Genomic DNA, 18,603 nt, shown 5'->3' with positions numbered 1-18,603 from the left:
CATCATCACATAAAGACAAAGGCAAACCTTCAATAAAATTCACATTTCTAATTTGTAACAATTCGTCAGACAATGGCTGCCAGCATGAATAAATATATACAGTGTCAGCCCTGATAAAATTAGACTAAATGGATGCTGTAGTCTAAAATCAAAATCAACATTCTCTCTACCACCCATTTCTAATTGCCGTAGAGTAAGGTTGTCAGATCAGAGAAGACACAACGTGTACACCACTTGAAGCCTTTTAATAACTGATTTTTTTTAGCTCAAATGCTTTTTTATTCATCACTATTGTGTCTGATATCGTCACTATATTTTGTGCTGTCTCATCACAATTCGCAAACTCGTACACAAGATTCACTAGGGTGTCGGTGTGACCACGCCGGCGTTGCGCGCATTCAGAGTGATTCCTTTGCATGTATCTTGTTGTTCAGAGTCTGAAAAGCATAACATTTTGGACCACCGGACACAAATTCCACAATGTAATCATCACCACCGGTGTCTCCATTAATTTCATCAGTTAGGTTGCCTAAAAAAGGGACCTGTCTCTGGGACCCAATCTCCATCCTTTGCCATAAAAACAACACTGTGTCAGAATAGATACATCTCTCCCCTAGCTTGTCCATCAAATCATAAAGCATAAGTCTTGCATGAGCTGTCGTAAAGGCTCCAAAAAATATGTTTATGTTTTTAATTTTAGCACACGAACACCAAATGCAATACCGTTTACAGAATTTTTATGTCCGGGATTGTACTACTTGGGACAACCATGCCAAAAACAACCAGCAAACTCATAGGCCATGCGTACATTGTCTCGTTCACAAATTCTGTCAACATGATATGGACCAAATTGTTCTTTGCCATGATTGAGGGCATGCCGAATTTCTAACTTGTTTTTGAAAGCCTCAAATTCAAGCCACTGTATAAACACATTAGAAAAAAAACTTGTTTTGATTGATGTAAGATTGTTTTAAACACATGAAGTAAGTGTGGTGTAATCAAAAGGATCCAATTTGGCGCACTTGATAAATGCTTCACGGTACATAATGCACACTTTACACAACACTACAACATCATTGATCCCATACACTTGGAGCTCAGCATGTAAATCAAACACCCTATGACACACTGTATTGTACCACTGCATGAAAGTTGCCCCGTCTTTGTTAGACATGTTGGCATATCCATAAAACTATGGATCTGGATACGGTCCTATATAGTTAGCATTCTCGGCTGTGTTGAATAGGTGTGGGAAATAACCTTTTTTAAAAGGTCCTCTTAATTTTGAAATTCTCACCTTATCCCCAGCTTTATATTTAGAATGAATTACTTCTTTGTCTTTTGTTTTATATAGGTTGTTGAAAACATGTTGCTCGTTGTTTGTGTGCACCCCTTATAATACTGTGAAGTGATTTGCTGACTCCTTTAGAAGGCCTTTACTGTGAAAGTGGAATTTTTAAAAATGCCAGTAGAGGGTTTATATATATATATATATATATATATATATATATATATATAGCACCTTTCTAGTCTTTCTGACTACTCAAAGCGCTTCATCTCATTCACCCCATTCACACAGTGATGGCAGAACTGCTCATCAAAGTAACCAATCATTCACACACCGAAGGTACAGCCCTTGGGAGCAATTTGGGGTTCAGTGTCTTGCCCAAGGACACTTCGACACGCGGACTGGGGGAAGCCGGGATTGAACCGCCGACATTCTGATTGGAGGACGACCCGCTCTGCCACTAAGCCACAGTCGCCCCATGATAACATATTTTCTAAAGATATTAGGACATTTATTTGCACTTTATTACACCCTATTACACCCCTGACGATCAGTTAAAATACTGCAGGGAGGAATAGTACAAACAGAAACAGCCTGAACAGTGGCCCTGTTGCCACCGCGATAGACAGCAGGTGAATGAGGAAGACATTTGTTACAGTCAAAGCTGTATGATGTCATGTATTTTAAGGTATGAGCTAGTAAATGGTAATGTTGCCTGAAGGATAGGGGAGTGTTGGTAAAATATATAACGTTAGCTGAACGGTATTTTCCTAATGTTCGCCGAGCGTTAAGAAAACTTTCTAAAATAACCCTCAGGGAATGTTCGCTGTGGGGGTCCAGCGAACATTCCCTTACCCTTCAGGCAATGTTCACGGAACGTTCCCCGAACCGAAAATTGTTTGCTGGGCAATCAAAACACTATTTAAACTACGAACAAATGTAGCTATAACACTGTTGACAAATTTCCTGGCCTTGTCGAGCTTCACTGGATTGGCACCAGCCTTCCACCGGCCAGAGTGGTGGAGGTGAAGCTGGTGCAGGTCCTCCATCATGTTGACCAGCTCAACGCTGCTGACCCAGCCACACCAACAAACATGGACTGAGATTGCTTTCCAAGGTCTCTGCAGCTCTCTCACCAATGATCCACACTGTGATTATGGGAGGAAAATAAATTAGTGTAATAAATGCTTCAGGTAAAGAAAAATATAAAGTTAACTATAGGGTGACTAAGGTTTTTTCATGTTTACAATACTATACTGACAATACTGTTACATCTGTAGGAGAAAATGGAACAAGGGAGAAACACTTCAAAATATAGATGACAGTCTTTAAAAGTTTTTTGTTGTTTTCCTTTGAAGACAGACATTGTAAAATCAGCGGTTTAAAGTCAAGTGGCCAAGACTGGTACTTACAGTTTATGCTGAGTGTAGCAGGCATGATGGAGGCATAACAGGTGGCCATGACCTCAACAAGGACTGAAAGAAATAAAACATCTTGTAACAAATCTATGAGATATGTAAACATATGTCATACAGCAATGTCGGTAGCAGCAACATCACCACGTCGTTACACAAATCAAAATCAAAATAGCGGTGTGGGGAAATATCTGTAAACTGTTATGTACCGACATAGCCGCACTGAGAATCGAACTGCAGATTTTCGAATTTCTTGTTTGGTATAATTCCTTAATAGGTTAAAAAAAAGTGGCAATAATAATTATGACTATGCAATCACATGTAGGTAACTTAACATTAGCTTAACGTTAACTTATCAAAAGTAAGGTTATAATCAAGTGACATCCAAATAAATGGAACTAAAGTTATGTGAAAATCAAAATTCAGGTAAATTGATTTGCTTCATATTGTTCATTAGACATGTATTAAGTCAGCATTATGCTAATTTACGGTAACACTGGCCAAATTTCTGCAAGTCTTGAAAATCTAGTGTTGCAAATTACCTTAATGATATATTTAAAAAACGTTAAGGCATTTTAAATCTTGTGTAGTATAATCTTAACAACAGATAAATCATAATTTCAAGTTTTGTTGTATAGTTTCAGGTTAACTTACCTTAAAGTTAACTGGGATGACGACTGGGTACCAACCGTGGACTACCAACTGCATACCACAGGGTTAGCTGGCTAGCAATGCAGAGTAGCATATAGTCTAGCTTCTAACCCTTAGCTAGCTTGGTAATTTCGAGCTAGGTGGGCGTGTTTCAGCAACCAGGCACTTCAGCTCCACCCACGCTCTTCCTCTACCTATTTTTGGTTATCCGGGTGTAGGGCTGCGTGACACACTGCCAAGATGGCGACGGCCGGCATCCATGGATGTATAAGGAGAACTGGATACAGCGCTGCTGCTCAGCCTTGCAGCCAATTTATTCCAGTGGCCACTTGCGGTATTGCAACGAAAAATCCCCCTGCGGCCCAAAAAGCATTTTCCCCATAGACCATTATAGAGTTGTCTGTAAAACTGTTGACAGGACACCTCAAACTGCAAACAAGGCCAATTATGACTCTTGTTATGAATTTTTGATTTATGGAGGTTTTATATTTTTAATACTTTCCTCAAGCCAAGAAAAACTATTTAAAAGTCTGTGACGTCATCACAAAATAAAGTCTATGGGCTGAGTGGGAACTTGCGGGCGGGACCAGCAGGCAAAACACTACTGTGCATATTCAGTGGGTCGCATGCCCACTATATGAGAAAACCTGTAGTTCTGAATACATATAACTGTGGGCTAAATTTTATAGACTTCAGTTCTCTTAACAATACATTCAAAATAAAATGGATCAAACAATATCTAAAAAACCCTACTTCTATTTGGAATTTCATCTCTCATCACGTCTTTTCACATTTAGATGGCCTTATGCTTTGTAACTATAGTATTCAAAAAAATCCCACTTAAACTCTCCAATTTTCATCAACAAGTTCTTTTGGCATGGTCACTGATTTACAAGCAAAATTTCTCTCTGCAGAGATGTTATATTTGGTAATATTATACTAACTGTAATATTATATATAAGAACAAGTCATTATTTTGTGATAAATGGTTTAACAATGGTATTATACTAGTGAGTCAGTTGATTAATAGAGATGGGCTACTGTACAATTACTCAGAATTTCTTGCTAGGTAAATATACTAATAACCCCAAAATAATTTTCTGTAGTTTTTGATGCTATCCCATCTGGATTATACATGCTATTAGGAATGTAGACCACTCTCTGCCCTTGTCTGTGTCGCCCCTTACACCAATTCAATCTCAATTACTTAAAAAGTTTGTTTTTCTTTTTATAGAGGTATGAACTCCAAAATAAGGGCTTTGTTTCAGGGCAACAAGGTTTCTATTCCGGCTGTGGAAAGATGTTAATGATTTCATAGTTTCATAGCCAGATTTTTCTTTTTAATATAGAAATATTATATTTGGTTGTTATGATTATAGTTACAAAGATGCTAATGCATTCTTCCTTATTAATCTAATTTTGCTTCTCGCCAAATTCCACATTCACAAATGTAAATTTACAATAAAAAAAATTAAATTCTTTGTTTTTTGAAGGAAATGGAACAATACGATTTCTTCCTCACAAAACAACAAAGTTATTAAAACATTAATTGTTTGCAATTTCTTTCAAGTTTTTATATGAACTTATTGCCTTACACTTGTGTCTTTATTTCTACTTCTATTATTTCTATTTCTACTATTCTATCTATTTTACGTTAGAATTATTTCATTTCTGTTGTCTTTTTTTGACACTGCTTTTCCTTTTGTTGTATTAATGCTTTATCTGTATGTATGCGATTCGAATGCTTTGTTTTGATACAGTTTGTTGACAGTTTAAACGCAACTTTGTCGCTCTTTACTATGGTACCTGACGTACCTGACTATGCTCCCGTCATAATTACTAAGGCCATTAGAGGTTGTGGCCTAACAATAAATGTAAATATGGGTCATAATAAGATGCTTGCACAATCAACCTATACGGCTGTTTTTCTGGTGAGGACGGGCTAGTTTGTGTTCAGTTTCTGTCCCTCATCACACACTGAGCTGTTGTTAGCAAGTTGTTGCCTCTATGTAAATGTCATTCTTCTAGTTTGTGCGTTGGTGTAAGATACATGTGCCTGAACTGAAGTAGTTCAGGCACATGTATCTTCAGTGACATCTTACAGTTTAGTGTGGTAGAGCTGTCATACTGAACCAAATTAAATTGTGGCCAGAATATGAGATGATGCACAGAATCATTTTTGAAAAAAATCAAATCAAGGTGTTGTTAAATTTAATCGGTACGAGTAGTGTGCCAAGCCTTTAAATTTGTACAATTTTGTGACAAAAATGTTGATTAAAGTACTTTGCATCGTATCAATCACATTTACTCAGTGTCAGTAGGGGCCAATATCATATAAATCACGATGAATCCAGTATTATAATATGTAAGTTTTTTGTGTCCTTTTGCCATTAGGAAAAAGTTAATCTAGACAACATCAAATAAATAACCTGCTACTTTAGTAGTGTAGCACCATGTTGCTCTTACCCAAAGCTGAAGTGGTTGCACTGACACCAGCAGGATGAGGTGGAACAACTATTAATTAATAAACCTCTCTCTCTCTCTCTCTCTTTCTCTCTCTCTCTCTCTCTCTCTCTTTCTTAACATCCCCCCTCTCAAAACCTCTCTCTCTCTCTCAAAACCTAACACGGCAGCGGCAGACAGCCACCCACCATTGAGTCTGGTTCTGTCCAAGGTTTCTGCCCTCTTAAAGGAAGTTTTTCCTTGCCACTTTCGCCAAGTGCTTGCTCATGGTGGGATTTGTTGGGTGTCTGTAAATAATAATATAAAAAGTACGGTCTAGACCTGCTCTATAGGAAAAGTGCAAGGAGATAACTTCTGTTTTGAATTGGTGCTATATAAATAAAATTGAATTGACTATTAAAATGCTGCATGTTTTCATTTAGACTCTATGCTGATATGTGTGCTGCTAGCACATGCTTGTATTATGTCATCAGTTAAAGATGCTAGTTTAGAGGATTTTTTCTACCTTTCTATATTTGTATTCTGATACATATTGACTGACTGAATGTTTTATAAACTGCTCTTTGCTTTTAAAACAAGATCTGACTATTCCTATGTACGCATATGTTTGTGTGTCTCACCACAGCCGAGCTCGTCCTCTCCATTATCACAGTGCACCTCTCCGTCACACTGAGCTGAGGTGCTGATGCATTGAGATGATGAGCCACAACGAAACTTCCCCACACAGCTCAGACCTACTGTAGACACACATACACACACAGACAAACAGAGAGGTGGATCAAACCAAGATTGAATAATAAATTACTAACGGAGTTTCGCCAATAGTACAGTTATTCTGTTCAAGACCAACAAAGGACTGATTTCAAGTGTATTTCTTGTATCTTTCATTGATGGGTACCGATAAGTAATGTTGTATGGAAGCATGTCATACTATGGCAAGTATGAAGCACTGAGAGTGAATGTAAGTGAAGTGGCTATTTAATACAGTGTAATAACAGTGTAGTTGGATTGTGATGCAGAATGCAACCGCAAGGGGGCACAAGCCAGTGTCTTCTTGTGCCAGTCCCAAGTCTGGATAAATGCAGAGGGTTGTGTCAGGAAGGGCATCCAACGTAAAACACATGCCAAATTAAAAATGCGAATCGTGACAATGACTTCCATACCGGATCGGTCGGGGCCCGGGTTAACAACGACCGCCACCGGTGCTGTTGACCTACAGGGTACCGATGGAAACTGGACTACTGTTGGTCAAAGACGAAGAAGGAGAGGAGGAAGGTGTGTTCGTAGGTAGAGAGAGAAGAGGAAAGCTAAGAATGTAGGACTGACAGTAGGGACTTTGAATGTTGGGACTATGACAGGGAAGGCTAGAGAGTTGATTGACATGATGCAGAGAAGGAAGGTGGACATACTGTGCGTCCAGGAGACCAGGTGGAAAGGTAGCAAGGCTAGAAGCTTAGGAGCAGGGTTCAAGTTGTTCTACCATGGGTCAGATAGGAAGAGAAATGGAGTAGAAGGACAGATGGTGGTAGACTTTGCAAAGAGGATGGAAATGGCTGTAGTGAACACTTTCTTCCAGAAGAGGCAGGAACATAGGGTGACATATATGAGCGGAGGTAGAAGCACTCAGGTGGACTACATCTTGTGTAGATGTTGTAATCTGAAAGAGACCAGTGACTGTAAAGTAGTGGTAGGGGAGAGTGTAGCCAGACAACACAGGATGGTAGTGTGTAAAATGACTCTGGTGGTGAGGAAGATGAAGAGGACAAAGGCAGATCAGAGGACGAAGTGGTGGAAGTTGAAAAAGGAAGAATGTCATGTAGTTTTCAGGGAGGAGCTGAGACAGACTCTGGGTGGTCAGGAAGGGCTCCCAGATAACTGGACCACTACAGCTAATGTGATCAGGGAGACAGGTAGGAGGGTACTCGGTGTGTCATCTGGAAAGAGGAAAGCGGACAAGGAGACTTGGTGGTGGAACGAGGAAGTTCGGGAGTGTATACAGAGAAAGAAGTTAGTTAAGAAGAAGTGGGACACTGAGAGGACCGAAGAGAGTAGACAGGAGTACAGGGAGATGCAGCGTAAGGTGAAGGTAGAGGTGGCAAAGGCCAAACAAAGAGCATATGAGGACTTGGATGCTAGGTTGGACACTAAAGAGGGAGAGGTGGATTTGTACAGGTTGGCCAGACAAAGAGATAGAGATGGGAAGGATGTGCAGCAGGTTAGGGTGATTAAAGATAAGGATGGAAATGTATTGACAGGTGCCAGGAGTGTGATGGGAAGATGGAAGGAGTACTTTGAAGAGTTGATGAATGAGGAAAATGAAAGGGAACGAAGAGTAGAAGAAGTGACTGGTGTGGAGCAGGAAGTAGCAAAGATTAGCAAGAGTGAAGTGAGGAGGACGTTGAAGAGGATGAAGAGTGGAAAAGCAGTTGGTCCTGATGACATACCTGTGGAGGTATGGAAGTGTCTAGGAGAGGTGGCAGTAAAGTTTCTGACTAGTTTGTTTAACAAGATCTTGGAGAGTGAGAGGATGCCCGAGGAATGGAGGAGAAGTGTACTGGTGCCAATTTTTAAGAACAAGGGAGATGTGCAGAGCTGTGGCAACTACAGAGGAATAAAGCTGATGAGCCATACAATGAAGTTGTGGAAAAGAGTAGTGGAAGCTAGGCTAAGGGCAGAGGTGAGCATTTGTGAGCAGCAATATGGTTTCATGCCTAGAAAAAGTAAAACAGATGCAGTATTTGCTTTGAGGATGCTGATGGAGAAGTACAGAGAAGGTCATAGGGAGTTGCATTGTGTCTTCGTAGATTTAGAGAAAGCGTATGACAGGGTGCCGAGAGAGGAGCTGTGGTATTGTATGAGGACGTCTGGAGTGGCAGAGAAGTATGTTAGAGTGGTGCAGGACATGTATGAGAGCTGTAAGACCGTGGTGAGGTGTGCTGTAGGTGTGACAGAGGAGTTCAAGGTGGAGGTGGGTCTGCATCAAGGTTGGAATGGGTGGAGAAAAGTGTCAGGTGTGTTGTGTGATAAAAGAGTATCAGCAAGAATGAAAGGAAAGGTGTTCAAGACGGCGGTGAGACCAGCGATGTTGTACAACTTAGAGACAGTGGCACTGAAGAAAAGACAAGAGGCAGAGCTGGAGGTAGCAGAGCTTAAGATGTTGAGGTTCTCTTTGGTAGTGACGAGGATGGACAGGATCAGGAATGAGGACATCAGAGGGACAGCTCATGTTAGATGTTTCGGAGATAAAGTCAGAGAGGCCAGATTGAGGTGGTTTGGACATGTTCAGAGGAGAGACTGTGAATATATTGGTAGAAGGATGCTGAGGTTGGAGCTGCCAGGCAGGAGGTCTAGAGGAAGACCAAAGAGGAGATTTATGGATGTAGTGAGAGAGGACATGAAGTTAATTGGTGTGAGTGAAGAGGATGCAGAGGACAGGGTTAGATGGAGGCATATGATTCGCTGTGGCGACCCCTGAAAGGGAACAGCTGAAAGGAAAAGAAGAAGTTGGATTGTGATGCAGAATGTTGCATTTTGTTCATGTCTACTGAGACCAACTTTAAGGACAAAGGAGATATGATAGACAATACTGAAACAATAGGGGGACCAACCAGCAGACCAACATTGCCATCCCTAGATCTATGCCACTAGCATGGCTAAAAATATTTGCAAATTGCTCTGAGGTTTTTCATCAACAGAGGGACAGTTTACCACACTAAATAAATAATAATTAATTATAGCTGCATTTCTTTCATCCAACAGGATTCATGACAACGTACAGTGCCTTGCGAAAGTATTCGGCCCCCTTGAACTTTGCGACCTTTTGCCACATTTCAGGCTTCAAACATAAAGATATGAAACTGTAATTTTTTGTGAAGAATCAACAACAAGTGGTACACAATCATGAAGTGGAACGAAATTTATTGGATATTTCAAACTTTTTTTTAACAAATCAAAAACTGAAAAATTGGGTGTGCAAAATTATTCAGCCCCCTTAAGTTAATACTTTGTAGCGCCACCTTTTGCTGCGATTACAGCTGTAAGTCGCTTGGGGTATGTCTCTGTCAGTTTTGCACATCGAGAGACTGAAATTTTTGCTCATTCCTCCTTGCAAAACAGCTCGAGCTCAGTGAGGTTGGATGGAGAGCATTTGTGAACAGCAGTTTTCAGTTCTTTCCACAGATTCTCGATTGGATTCAGGTCTGGACTTTGACTTGGCCATTCTAACACCTGGATATGTTTATTTTTGAACCATTCCATTGTAGATTTTGCTTTATGTTTTGGATCATTGTCTTGTTGGAAGACAAATCTCCGTTCCAGTCTCAGGTCTTTTGCAGACTCCATCAGGTTTTCTTCCAGAATGGTCCTGTATTTGGCTCCATCCATCTTCCCATCAATTTTAACCATCTTCCCTGTCCCTGCTGAAGAAAAGCAGGCCCAAACCATGATGCTGCCACCACCATGTTTGACAGTGGGGATGGTGTGTTCAGGGTGATGAGCTGTGTTGCTTTTACGCCAAACATAACGTTTTGCATTGTTGCCAAAAAGTTCTATTTTGGTTTCATCTGACCAGAGCACCTTCTTCCACATGTTTGGTGTGTCTCCCAGGTGGCTTGTGGCAAACTTTAAACAACACTTTTTATGGATATCTTTAAGAAATGGCTTTCTTCTTGAAACTCTTCCATAAAGGCCAGATTTGTGCAGTATACGACTGATTGTTGTCCTATGGACAGAGTCTCCCACCTCAGCTGTAGATCTCTGCAGTTCATCCAGAGTGATCATGGGCCTCTTGGCTGCATCTCTTGTATGAGCTGAAAGTTTAGAGGGATGGCCAGGTCTTGGTAGATTTGCAGTGGTCTGATACTCCTTCCATTTCAATATTATTGCTTGCACAGTGCTCCTTGGGATGTTTAAAGCTTGGGAAATCTTTTTGTATCCAAATCCAGCTTTAAACTTCTCCACAACAGTATCTCGGACCTGCCTGGTGTGTTCCTTGTTCTTCATGATGCTCTCTGCGCTTTAAACGGACCTCTGAGACTATCACAGTGCAGGTGCATTTATACGGAGACTTGATTATACACAGGTGGATTCTATTTATCATCATTAGTCATTTAGGTCAACATTGGATCATTCAGAGATCCTCACTGAACTTCTGGAGAGAGTTCGCTGCACTGAAAGTAAAGGGGCTGAATAATTTTGCACGCCCAATTCTTCAGTTTTTGATTTGTTAAAAAAGTTTGAAATATCCAATAAATTTCGTTCCACTTCATGATTGTGTCCCACTTGTTGTAGATTCTTCACAAAAAATTACAGTTTCATATCTTTATGTTTGAAGCCTGAAATGTGGCAAAAGGTCGCAAAGTTCAAGGGGGCCGAATACTTTCGCAAGGAACTGTATGTAGCTTTTACACTCTTATTCCAACATTGATTTTGTAGTGGTGATTGGAAATAAAAAATATACCCTCTGTTGTCTTTAAAACATTTTTTTAATCTGTTGTCTTTAAAAAGTCCCCTCAGTCTTACATTACTTTAAACTTTTTTATGTGCATCAAACTCATAATAGTTTGTTCATTATCAGACAAAAAAGTGAAAATACTCACTCTATACTAAAAGATATATATCAGAATCAGAAATACTTTATTGATCCCCGTAGGGAAACTCTTTGTTCCAATATAATAATTTCCACCCTTATTTATAGCCTTAACCTTACTTTTAAAATTTGGAAATTATTTCTAGGTGTCTACAGCTTCATATTCTATTCTAGTTATGTAATTATATTGTATGCATTTCACTTCGCTGAATATCACTTTTTGCAGTTGCTATAATCGAATTCTCCAGTGGGAATCTTCATTTCATCTCCTTTATATTAACTACTTAATTCATGGTTCTGATGATATCATTTGTAATTAACAAGTCCTCCTCTTTCACATGAAGGTGATTGTAGCTGGATTGGAAAATCCAGAGTTAACTGAGCCAGTTGATAACCAGCTTCATAATACCAGTTATCTGATCTTACAGCTGTGATCTGCCATTGACAGCGACCCAGCACCATTTGACACAAGTCCCCCCCCCCCAGGCTGTTTGGGTGAGCACTCAACCCCTGCAGGAATACAGATAGCCAGAGCACTCAAAGTATTAGGGCAGTGAGATGTTTTCTAGTGTTTTTACTCTTTAAGGACATTCGATTTAAAATTAACCATAACTTGAAAGTGCTGACTTTCAGTGTTATGGAATCCCGTAACGACCAATATTAAATATATATGTAGCCTATATAAATAAGCCATTCTGAAAGAAATAAGCCACCCAGTAGGCTCACCAACTCCAGTCTAGCTAACTAGCTAGCTAGCTCTAACGTCGCTCTGTGTTTTTGCTCTTCATAAAGTTCTGTCATCTTTAAAATCACAATGCTGCAGAGGTAACTGTAAATTAACCAGCTAGCTGTTGCTGTTAACACTGCCCCATCACCTTGATGCCTAGTACTAATCCAAACTCACAAGACAACCTAGCTAGTTAGCTGGCTAGCCAGCACAGGTGGCATATCTAGCCTTGATACATATGTGTGATGAAATGGCCAAGTACATACCCTAGCCATGCTGTTTACTGTGGTTAAGTTGACGTTACTGTTTGTCAGCCTTAAATATCTTGTTAAGCTCTGAATAGAGAGACTAAGTGAAACCGAAACTCCTGGGTTCTGTTCCAGAATTAAGAAAGCCCCATTCAAAATCCCATTGATTGAATCCCATTTGTAACAACGCTAAAAACTAAAAAAAGACCATTGCCTTTCTCAGCAGTATGTCGTCTGGCTTGCTTCACATCTAGAAAAGGATGGTCTTTTTTTGAAGACAATACAATAATTAAATTTTCAACATTACATTTTGATGGTCATCAGTTATCAGTAATTGGGTAATGAGCTGAGCATACTGAATTCAGTGCTGTGTTGATCTCAATCATACTTGGATGAGAGAAGGGGCCGATTTATTGGAATACAGCCTGTTGGTGGAAACCGCCCAAATAGTATAAAAAAGTAGCCCAAATAATCACAACCCACACAAACCAATTTTTTCCTGCCCAATTAAATAAAAGTAGCCTAATTGTGTAACAAGGGCAGTTTCTACTAACGTGTCAGTGACCTCATGCATTCTGACTGCACTGTGTGGGCAGGATCTAAATCGTATAACAGGTAAGGGCCGCATCAAATATTGATCAAAGGCAGTCCATGCTACAGTGGCTCCATTATTGCCAAATGGACAAAGTTCACACAGTGCTGAGCTCCTTACCTCCGAGGCCGATACCGAGAGCGAGAGCGACCACCACGATGAGGCATGAAGTGATTAGCAGCTCGAAGCGGTGGGCCAGCAGTCTGTTCTTCCAGCTTTTCTCCCAGTCATCCTCTATTGAGAGAAAATTGTTTATGAACATCTACAGTGTTTAAATATTATTAAGTGTGTCTTTATATTTGTTCTGTGGCACTCCAAGTCCATTCATTCCTATTGAAGAAGTAAATGTTTAAAGAAAACTCACAAATATATAATAGTTAATCGTTTTTTGACAACAATGGAGCTCTATGGCACAGAGGAATAAGACACATCAGGCTTTGGATACACACTTATAATATTTGTTAGTAGGATACATTCATTGTTAGTTCAGGTTTTTTGATTTTCTGACAAGAAAAATAGAAAGTAAGACCAGTTTATCCTTAGATAATCCAAAACACACTCTACTGAGAAGAGGACAAAATCCACATTCAGGTGCTTTCATATAGTTATTTGGTACCTACATATCGGTGTTCATATCGTTCTAACCAAACCAACATGACTTCGGAGTTTAAATAAACCCTCTAAAAATATGTATAGTGTAAATGCAACCTAAAACATCTGTTAAAGAAAATAATATCACTATTCATACTTTGCTCAGCTCACTTACTGTATGTGCTCTTTGGTCATGCTGATTCCTTAGTATTTTGCCCTTCAGGAGAGTTTCTAAAACCCCTGTGTTTTAGTTAAAAAATGAATTGCAGAGTTTACTTTCCGTCATCTTTTTCAATTTTGTTTCTACGCACAGCTAAACTAACTGTAAACGTCTTCATTATTGATCAAATAGTCATTCACCTCTAATAAAAGCAGCTTAAAAGCTGAATAAAAATCCCACAGAATTGATGGTATGGTAAGTAAACAATTTTTCTGAAAGTGAACAGGGCCAAGGAACAAAGAGCTAAAGGCTAGAACATATAACTGGACAGATTTAGCACTATTATCCTCATAACACAGTTTGTCAGTCACATCATCTCACATTTCAAGCAGATACTACTGTAACTCTGCCTTTGTGCAGTAATCTTCATATCCATTGATTCAGGCTGTACTATTATCTCAAGAACATCACAGGGTCTCACCGTGGATAAATGGCTGCACCTTGGTGATTGGCATGGTCGGGCTGGGTGCAGTTGGAGGTTGGGGTGCTTCAGGTTTGGCAGAATCGTTCTCTGATTGGGGGTCAGCAGCAAAGCTGCCCAGGGGGCTGACATTGAGTGTGTTGGGGGTCTCGACAGTGGGCAGGTCTTCCTCCGTTACCGAAATCACCTCTATCCTGGAGGGGTCCGGTTGCTCAGGTGTCACTGTCTTAAGTTCCTAAATGGGGGCAAGATAGAGGGAAATGATCCATACGACTCTAACAGCTGATAATTTATTTAATAAGTGGCATCAACTGAGCAATTTGTGATAGCAGAGACACAAATATGAAGACGATATCCAATCCAGTATTTCTGAGATGTATTTGGGATCAAACATCTTGTCAAAAGACAAAGATGTTTGGGCTGAAGGTATGACTGTAAGGCCAATCTCTACTTACATCTCAAATGTCTAAATCTCATAAATTGCAGTAAACCAGTAGTATATGGGTTTAACCCAGTGAAAAGGAAGATGTTGAAGGGTTCAGCATGGTCACTGCTGTGCTCTTGTCCTTTCTGGAGGTGTCAACAGTGAAAACTACAATATCATACAGTACAATGTGCAATGGAAGGTTGACGCAGAAGGTCGACAGAAAACCAGGTAAACTTCCAATGCTGAACGTTTGCATCTGTTTAAATACGGACACTAAAGTTTCTCTATTTTGAAATGAAGGCTTCACATACCTTGACAGCATGGCATTCCCAGAGGTGGAACACCAAAACTCTGCTACCACAACTTAACTAACGTACATTTGACATTTGTTTTACATATTTTCTATAGTGGACCTTCAAAACTGTCACCCATTAAAAAGCAGATAAAGCAATATCAAGATTGTATTCTCTGGACAAAAGAATACTTTTCTGTTTGACCACCAGCTGATTACAACTGTTTGGCGGGCCTGGGGTCACAGGGGACAAGGATGGACCTAAATGGTGCTGAGATGAATGAGAAAATAACCAAATTTAACTACATCCAAAACAAGCTCTGAAACCTACATCGAACAGGCCCCCTCCTGGAGGGTCTATTCAATGTGGGACACAAGATGCCCCCCCCATTGGCCAGCCATCTCTGAAGGGTCTGTGTGGCCTATGGTAGGGACACCCTCGCCTATATCCTCTACAAAGAGCAATAACTAGACCTCCCTGCCCCTGCTCCCCTTCTCTGGTATGACCTTTGCACTCGTCCCTTCTGCTGCTGTAGAGCTAATGTGAACTCAAACTCCCACTACAACTTACCCTCACCCCCAATCTCTCCCCCACTTTAGTTTATCTAGTTTATTGTTCTCCTCCACCTCTCTTTTTTCTTTTCCACACCCACACAGTCTTATTTACAGGTTTGCCCCCATCAATACTCACGCTATCACAGCAACACTGTTTCGTTTTACCTCTGTCACTACCGCTATAGCTGTTCATTGTTATCATTCGTAGCAATGCGTGATGTAATATGTCAGTGATTTTTAAAATTTTGTTAATACATACGTGTTCTGTTGTGTTCTCTGTTAATCGTTATCTGTTGTAGTGGGTCCTTAAAGCAAAAACAACAGTGCAAAAACCATGCAGGGGACCTTACATTGTGGAACAATATGTCTAACCATTGTCCCTGTTGCACGTCCTTAACACAAGAATATGATTCCGATCCTTCACTTATCTGCTTTAAATTTACCTTCTGATTTAACCATCTATCTAAAGAACTTTCTGTCTATCAACTACCGTAATTGTTTCAGCACTAATTTCATAGACTATATTTTGTCCACTTACTGTTGGGGGAGCAGCAGTGTTGGCAACAGGATCTGCAAAAAATAGATGAGAAACAGTGGGATAAGTTGAGATGACATCGACAGAGAAAAGAGAGAAAATGGTAGTAAGGGTTTGACCAAGTTCTGTCCAACGTACTGATCTCTACGAAGCTTTTCGTCATTGTGCCATTGTCCAAGCTCAGCTGCGTTTTGTCTAATACCATATGCTGACAACTCCCTTTTCCCCTCTCCCTTTTTCTGTCTCCTTCCTCTCTGTCCCCTCCTGCAGTGCCTACACTTTGGTACAAAGAGACACCTGAGCAGGTGAGTGCTGCCACTCGGAGGGGGTATCAGGTAACCCGGCACCTCCCACTCTGTGGGTAGGATTACATACTCAAGTATCCCCAAAGTGTCCAGGGAGTCAGTGTGGGCAGGTAGTTGGAGGAGTAGGGAAGCTGCTGGTCACTGCCTGGACACTGTCCAGTGGCTTCACTGTCCAGCTGCTTTCTGCAAAAACACCTATACACAGGTACTATAGTATAAGTCAAATATCTTTTTAAAATGTTTTAAAGGGTCGGTTCACCCAGAGCCACGCAGATAGTTCTGGTTTTATGTGACAAGGTTTGGAGATATTTGCTCCTGCTATCCCAATATATAAAGGTGAATTAAATTTCAACGGTGTTGGTTTAAAGCAGTGGAAACTTCCATTTATTTTCAGAGGGACTATTTCTTCAGCAGAAAGTAGAGAGTGACTTTGTTTCTGTAAAGATACATTCCTGTTGAATTTTTCTAATATAGTTATTCAATGTTGTGAGTATCACAAATTAAATAGTATTCACCTTGATTATATTGGGGACAAGACAGAAATCTCATGCCTAAAAACCTGGGCAAATAAAACTAAACCTTGCTGCGTGGCAAGACACCACTAGGTGTAAGTAACACCGTGTCCTAACTGAATGCGAGCGTCCGACTATCGCGTCGCATCACGTAACATCGGACGCTCTCTGTCCACACTGAACCGTTAAAGATGCACATCTGTTGTCATGTAAACAAACCGTGTACCTATTAGCTGTGCGCTCGAGATCAGACTGGAGAGGTTAACCGCACACGTAAAAGATGGGTGAGTACTTGCTAACTAGTTACGTTTGTAGCCCTACTTTCACGCGAGCGACAGGAATAAATTGAAACAGGGCGTCCGACAAAAGTTCATCACGCTGCGCGTGCTGCGGCGCTTGCGGCCAGTTAGGACATTCCAATAGGAAACAATGCAATTTAACTGATTCTGTCGCTGACGCTCGCTCGCGTTGCATTCAGTTAGGACACGATGCAAGAGTTGTTTGTTTAAAAAAACAAAACAAAAAAAAACTGGTTGAAGTTCAACCTACTTTATGCCCCAATGAAATGAAGTCATATTATTGGTCAGCCTGAATACTGAAATAATTCGCAGGTATTCAGCTTAGCAAAAAGTTTTTTTCAGTTTTTCACATCATCACAACATTTCTAGGAGCCAGACATGCCAATGCAAAAACATTGTAATTGATTGAGTTAAATACCAGTGGAGGGGGCCAAAGAGCAACTTTTTCTGACAAAGCAATTTCTAAGGAAAAAAAGGGTAGAGGAGCAGCAAGCAGATGTTAAGAACTACATTACATTCCCTGCCAAGTAAGCTAGTTAGCCTGGCTAACGTCAAACTAGCTGATGGCTATTTCAGTAGGCTAGCGCGTCTGCTAACTTCTGTCTGTTGATGACTGTTTCCCCCTTCAGAATTTGTGTAAAGTTTGATTATTTAAAGATCCAGTCCACCTTGCAACAGACTACTTCAACACAATATGATTATAAAAGAGAGATGTTTTAATTAACACTGCAGTGCATTCTAAAACAAAATAAATAAAACTATACAAACAAAATAAATATGATTATATGATTAATAAGGTACAGAAACGATAAACGACTTATTTTCTGTTTTGTTTTTTACATTTTTAAAGGCATTTTCTTTTTCACAATGGTCAAACCCAATGCTGTAACAGTCGATTTCATCTAGTCATCAATATTTCTGAAATACACAGGATTCTGTATTATAATTCCCACTACTTAACAAAAGTCTTCACGTTTAGTGGACAGTTTCACAGAGTTTCAGGTAAGTGACTTTGTGGAGACTGAAAGTCAATTCATAAGACGTAAGCGGAACAAGCTGTAACCACAACATTGACATATTATCACCTCATAAAGTTGTTGTAGCTTACATGTTAACAAACAGTTGGCTATACGCATCTAGCAGACACAGCAGCATTAGCATTCATTTGGAGTCGTGTCTCTGCCCACCTGATGAATGTAAGTCCATTATTCACTCTGATTTGAGCTCTGTTTTGGTCTCTACCAACTCCTGAAAAAAATATCTGGCTCGTAACTACAACTTACCCTCACTACTAACTGTCTGCTGTTTGGTGCTGAGCAGGTAGTGTACAGTGGGCTTATCAGAGCTTTTGTTTGTTGAATGATCCTCAGACTCAGGCTGCGTCATGTTGTTTGAGCAAGATGAGTAGTTGCAGGATGAGTGGATGAGTGTGACGTAACGTTTGAGCTAAGTTCACTGCCTTTACGTATGGTAAG

The 18,603-nt window shown here is 40.2% G+C and overlaps 1 protein-coding gene across 1 annotated transcript in view; it reads right to left on the bottom strand.

The window, feature by feature from the left end:
• The window catches only part of tmprss3a (transmembrane serine protease 3a), a 62,200-nt gene extending 43,672 nt beyond the window's left edge, over positions 1-18,528 (bottom strand). Inside the window, exons 1-5 of the mRNA XM_044215710.1 lie at positions 18,412-18,528; positions 16,016-16,047; positions 14,204-14,438; positions 13,092-13,205; positions 6,438-6,554 (exon numbers count right to left, since the gene is read on the bottom strand). Coding sequence (XP_044071645.1) covers positions 6,438-6,554; positions 13,092-13,205; positions 14,204-14,438; positions 16,016-16,047; positions 18,412-18,514 — 601 coding nt within the window. The 5' untranslated portion in view covers positions 18,515-18,528. The remainder of the gene's footprint in view (positions 1-6,437; positions 6,555-13,091; positions 13,206-14,203; positions 14,439-16,015; positions 16,048-18,411) is intronic.
• Positions 18,529-18,603: the final 75 nt, after the last annotated feature.

This window comes from Siniperca chuatsi, linkage group LG12, assembly GCF_020085105.1.
Source record: "Siniperca chuatsi isolate FFG_IHB_CAS linkage group LG12, ASM2008510v1, whole genome shotgun sequence".
Classification (NCBI taxonomy): domain Eukaryota; kingdom Metazoa; phylum Chordata; class Actinopteri; order Centrarchiformes; family Sinipercidae; genus Siniperca; species Siniperca chuatsi.
This window is presented reverse-complemented; position numbering and strand designations above follow the sequence as displayed.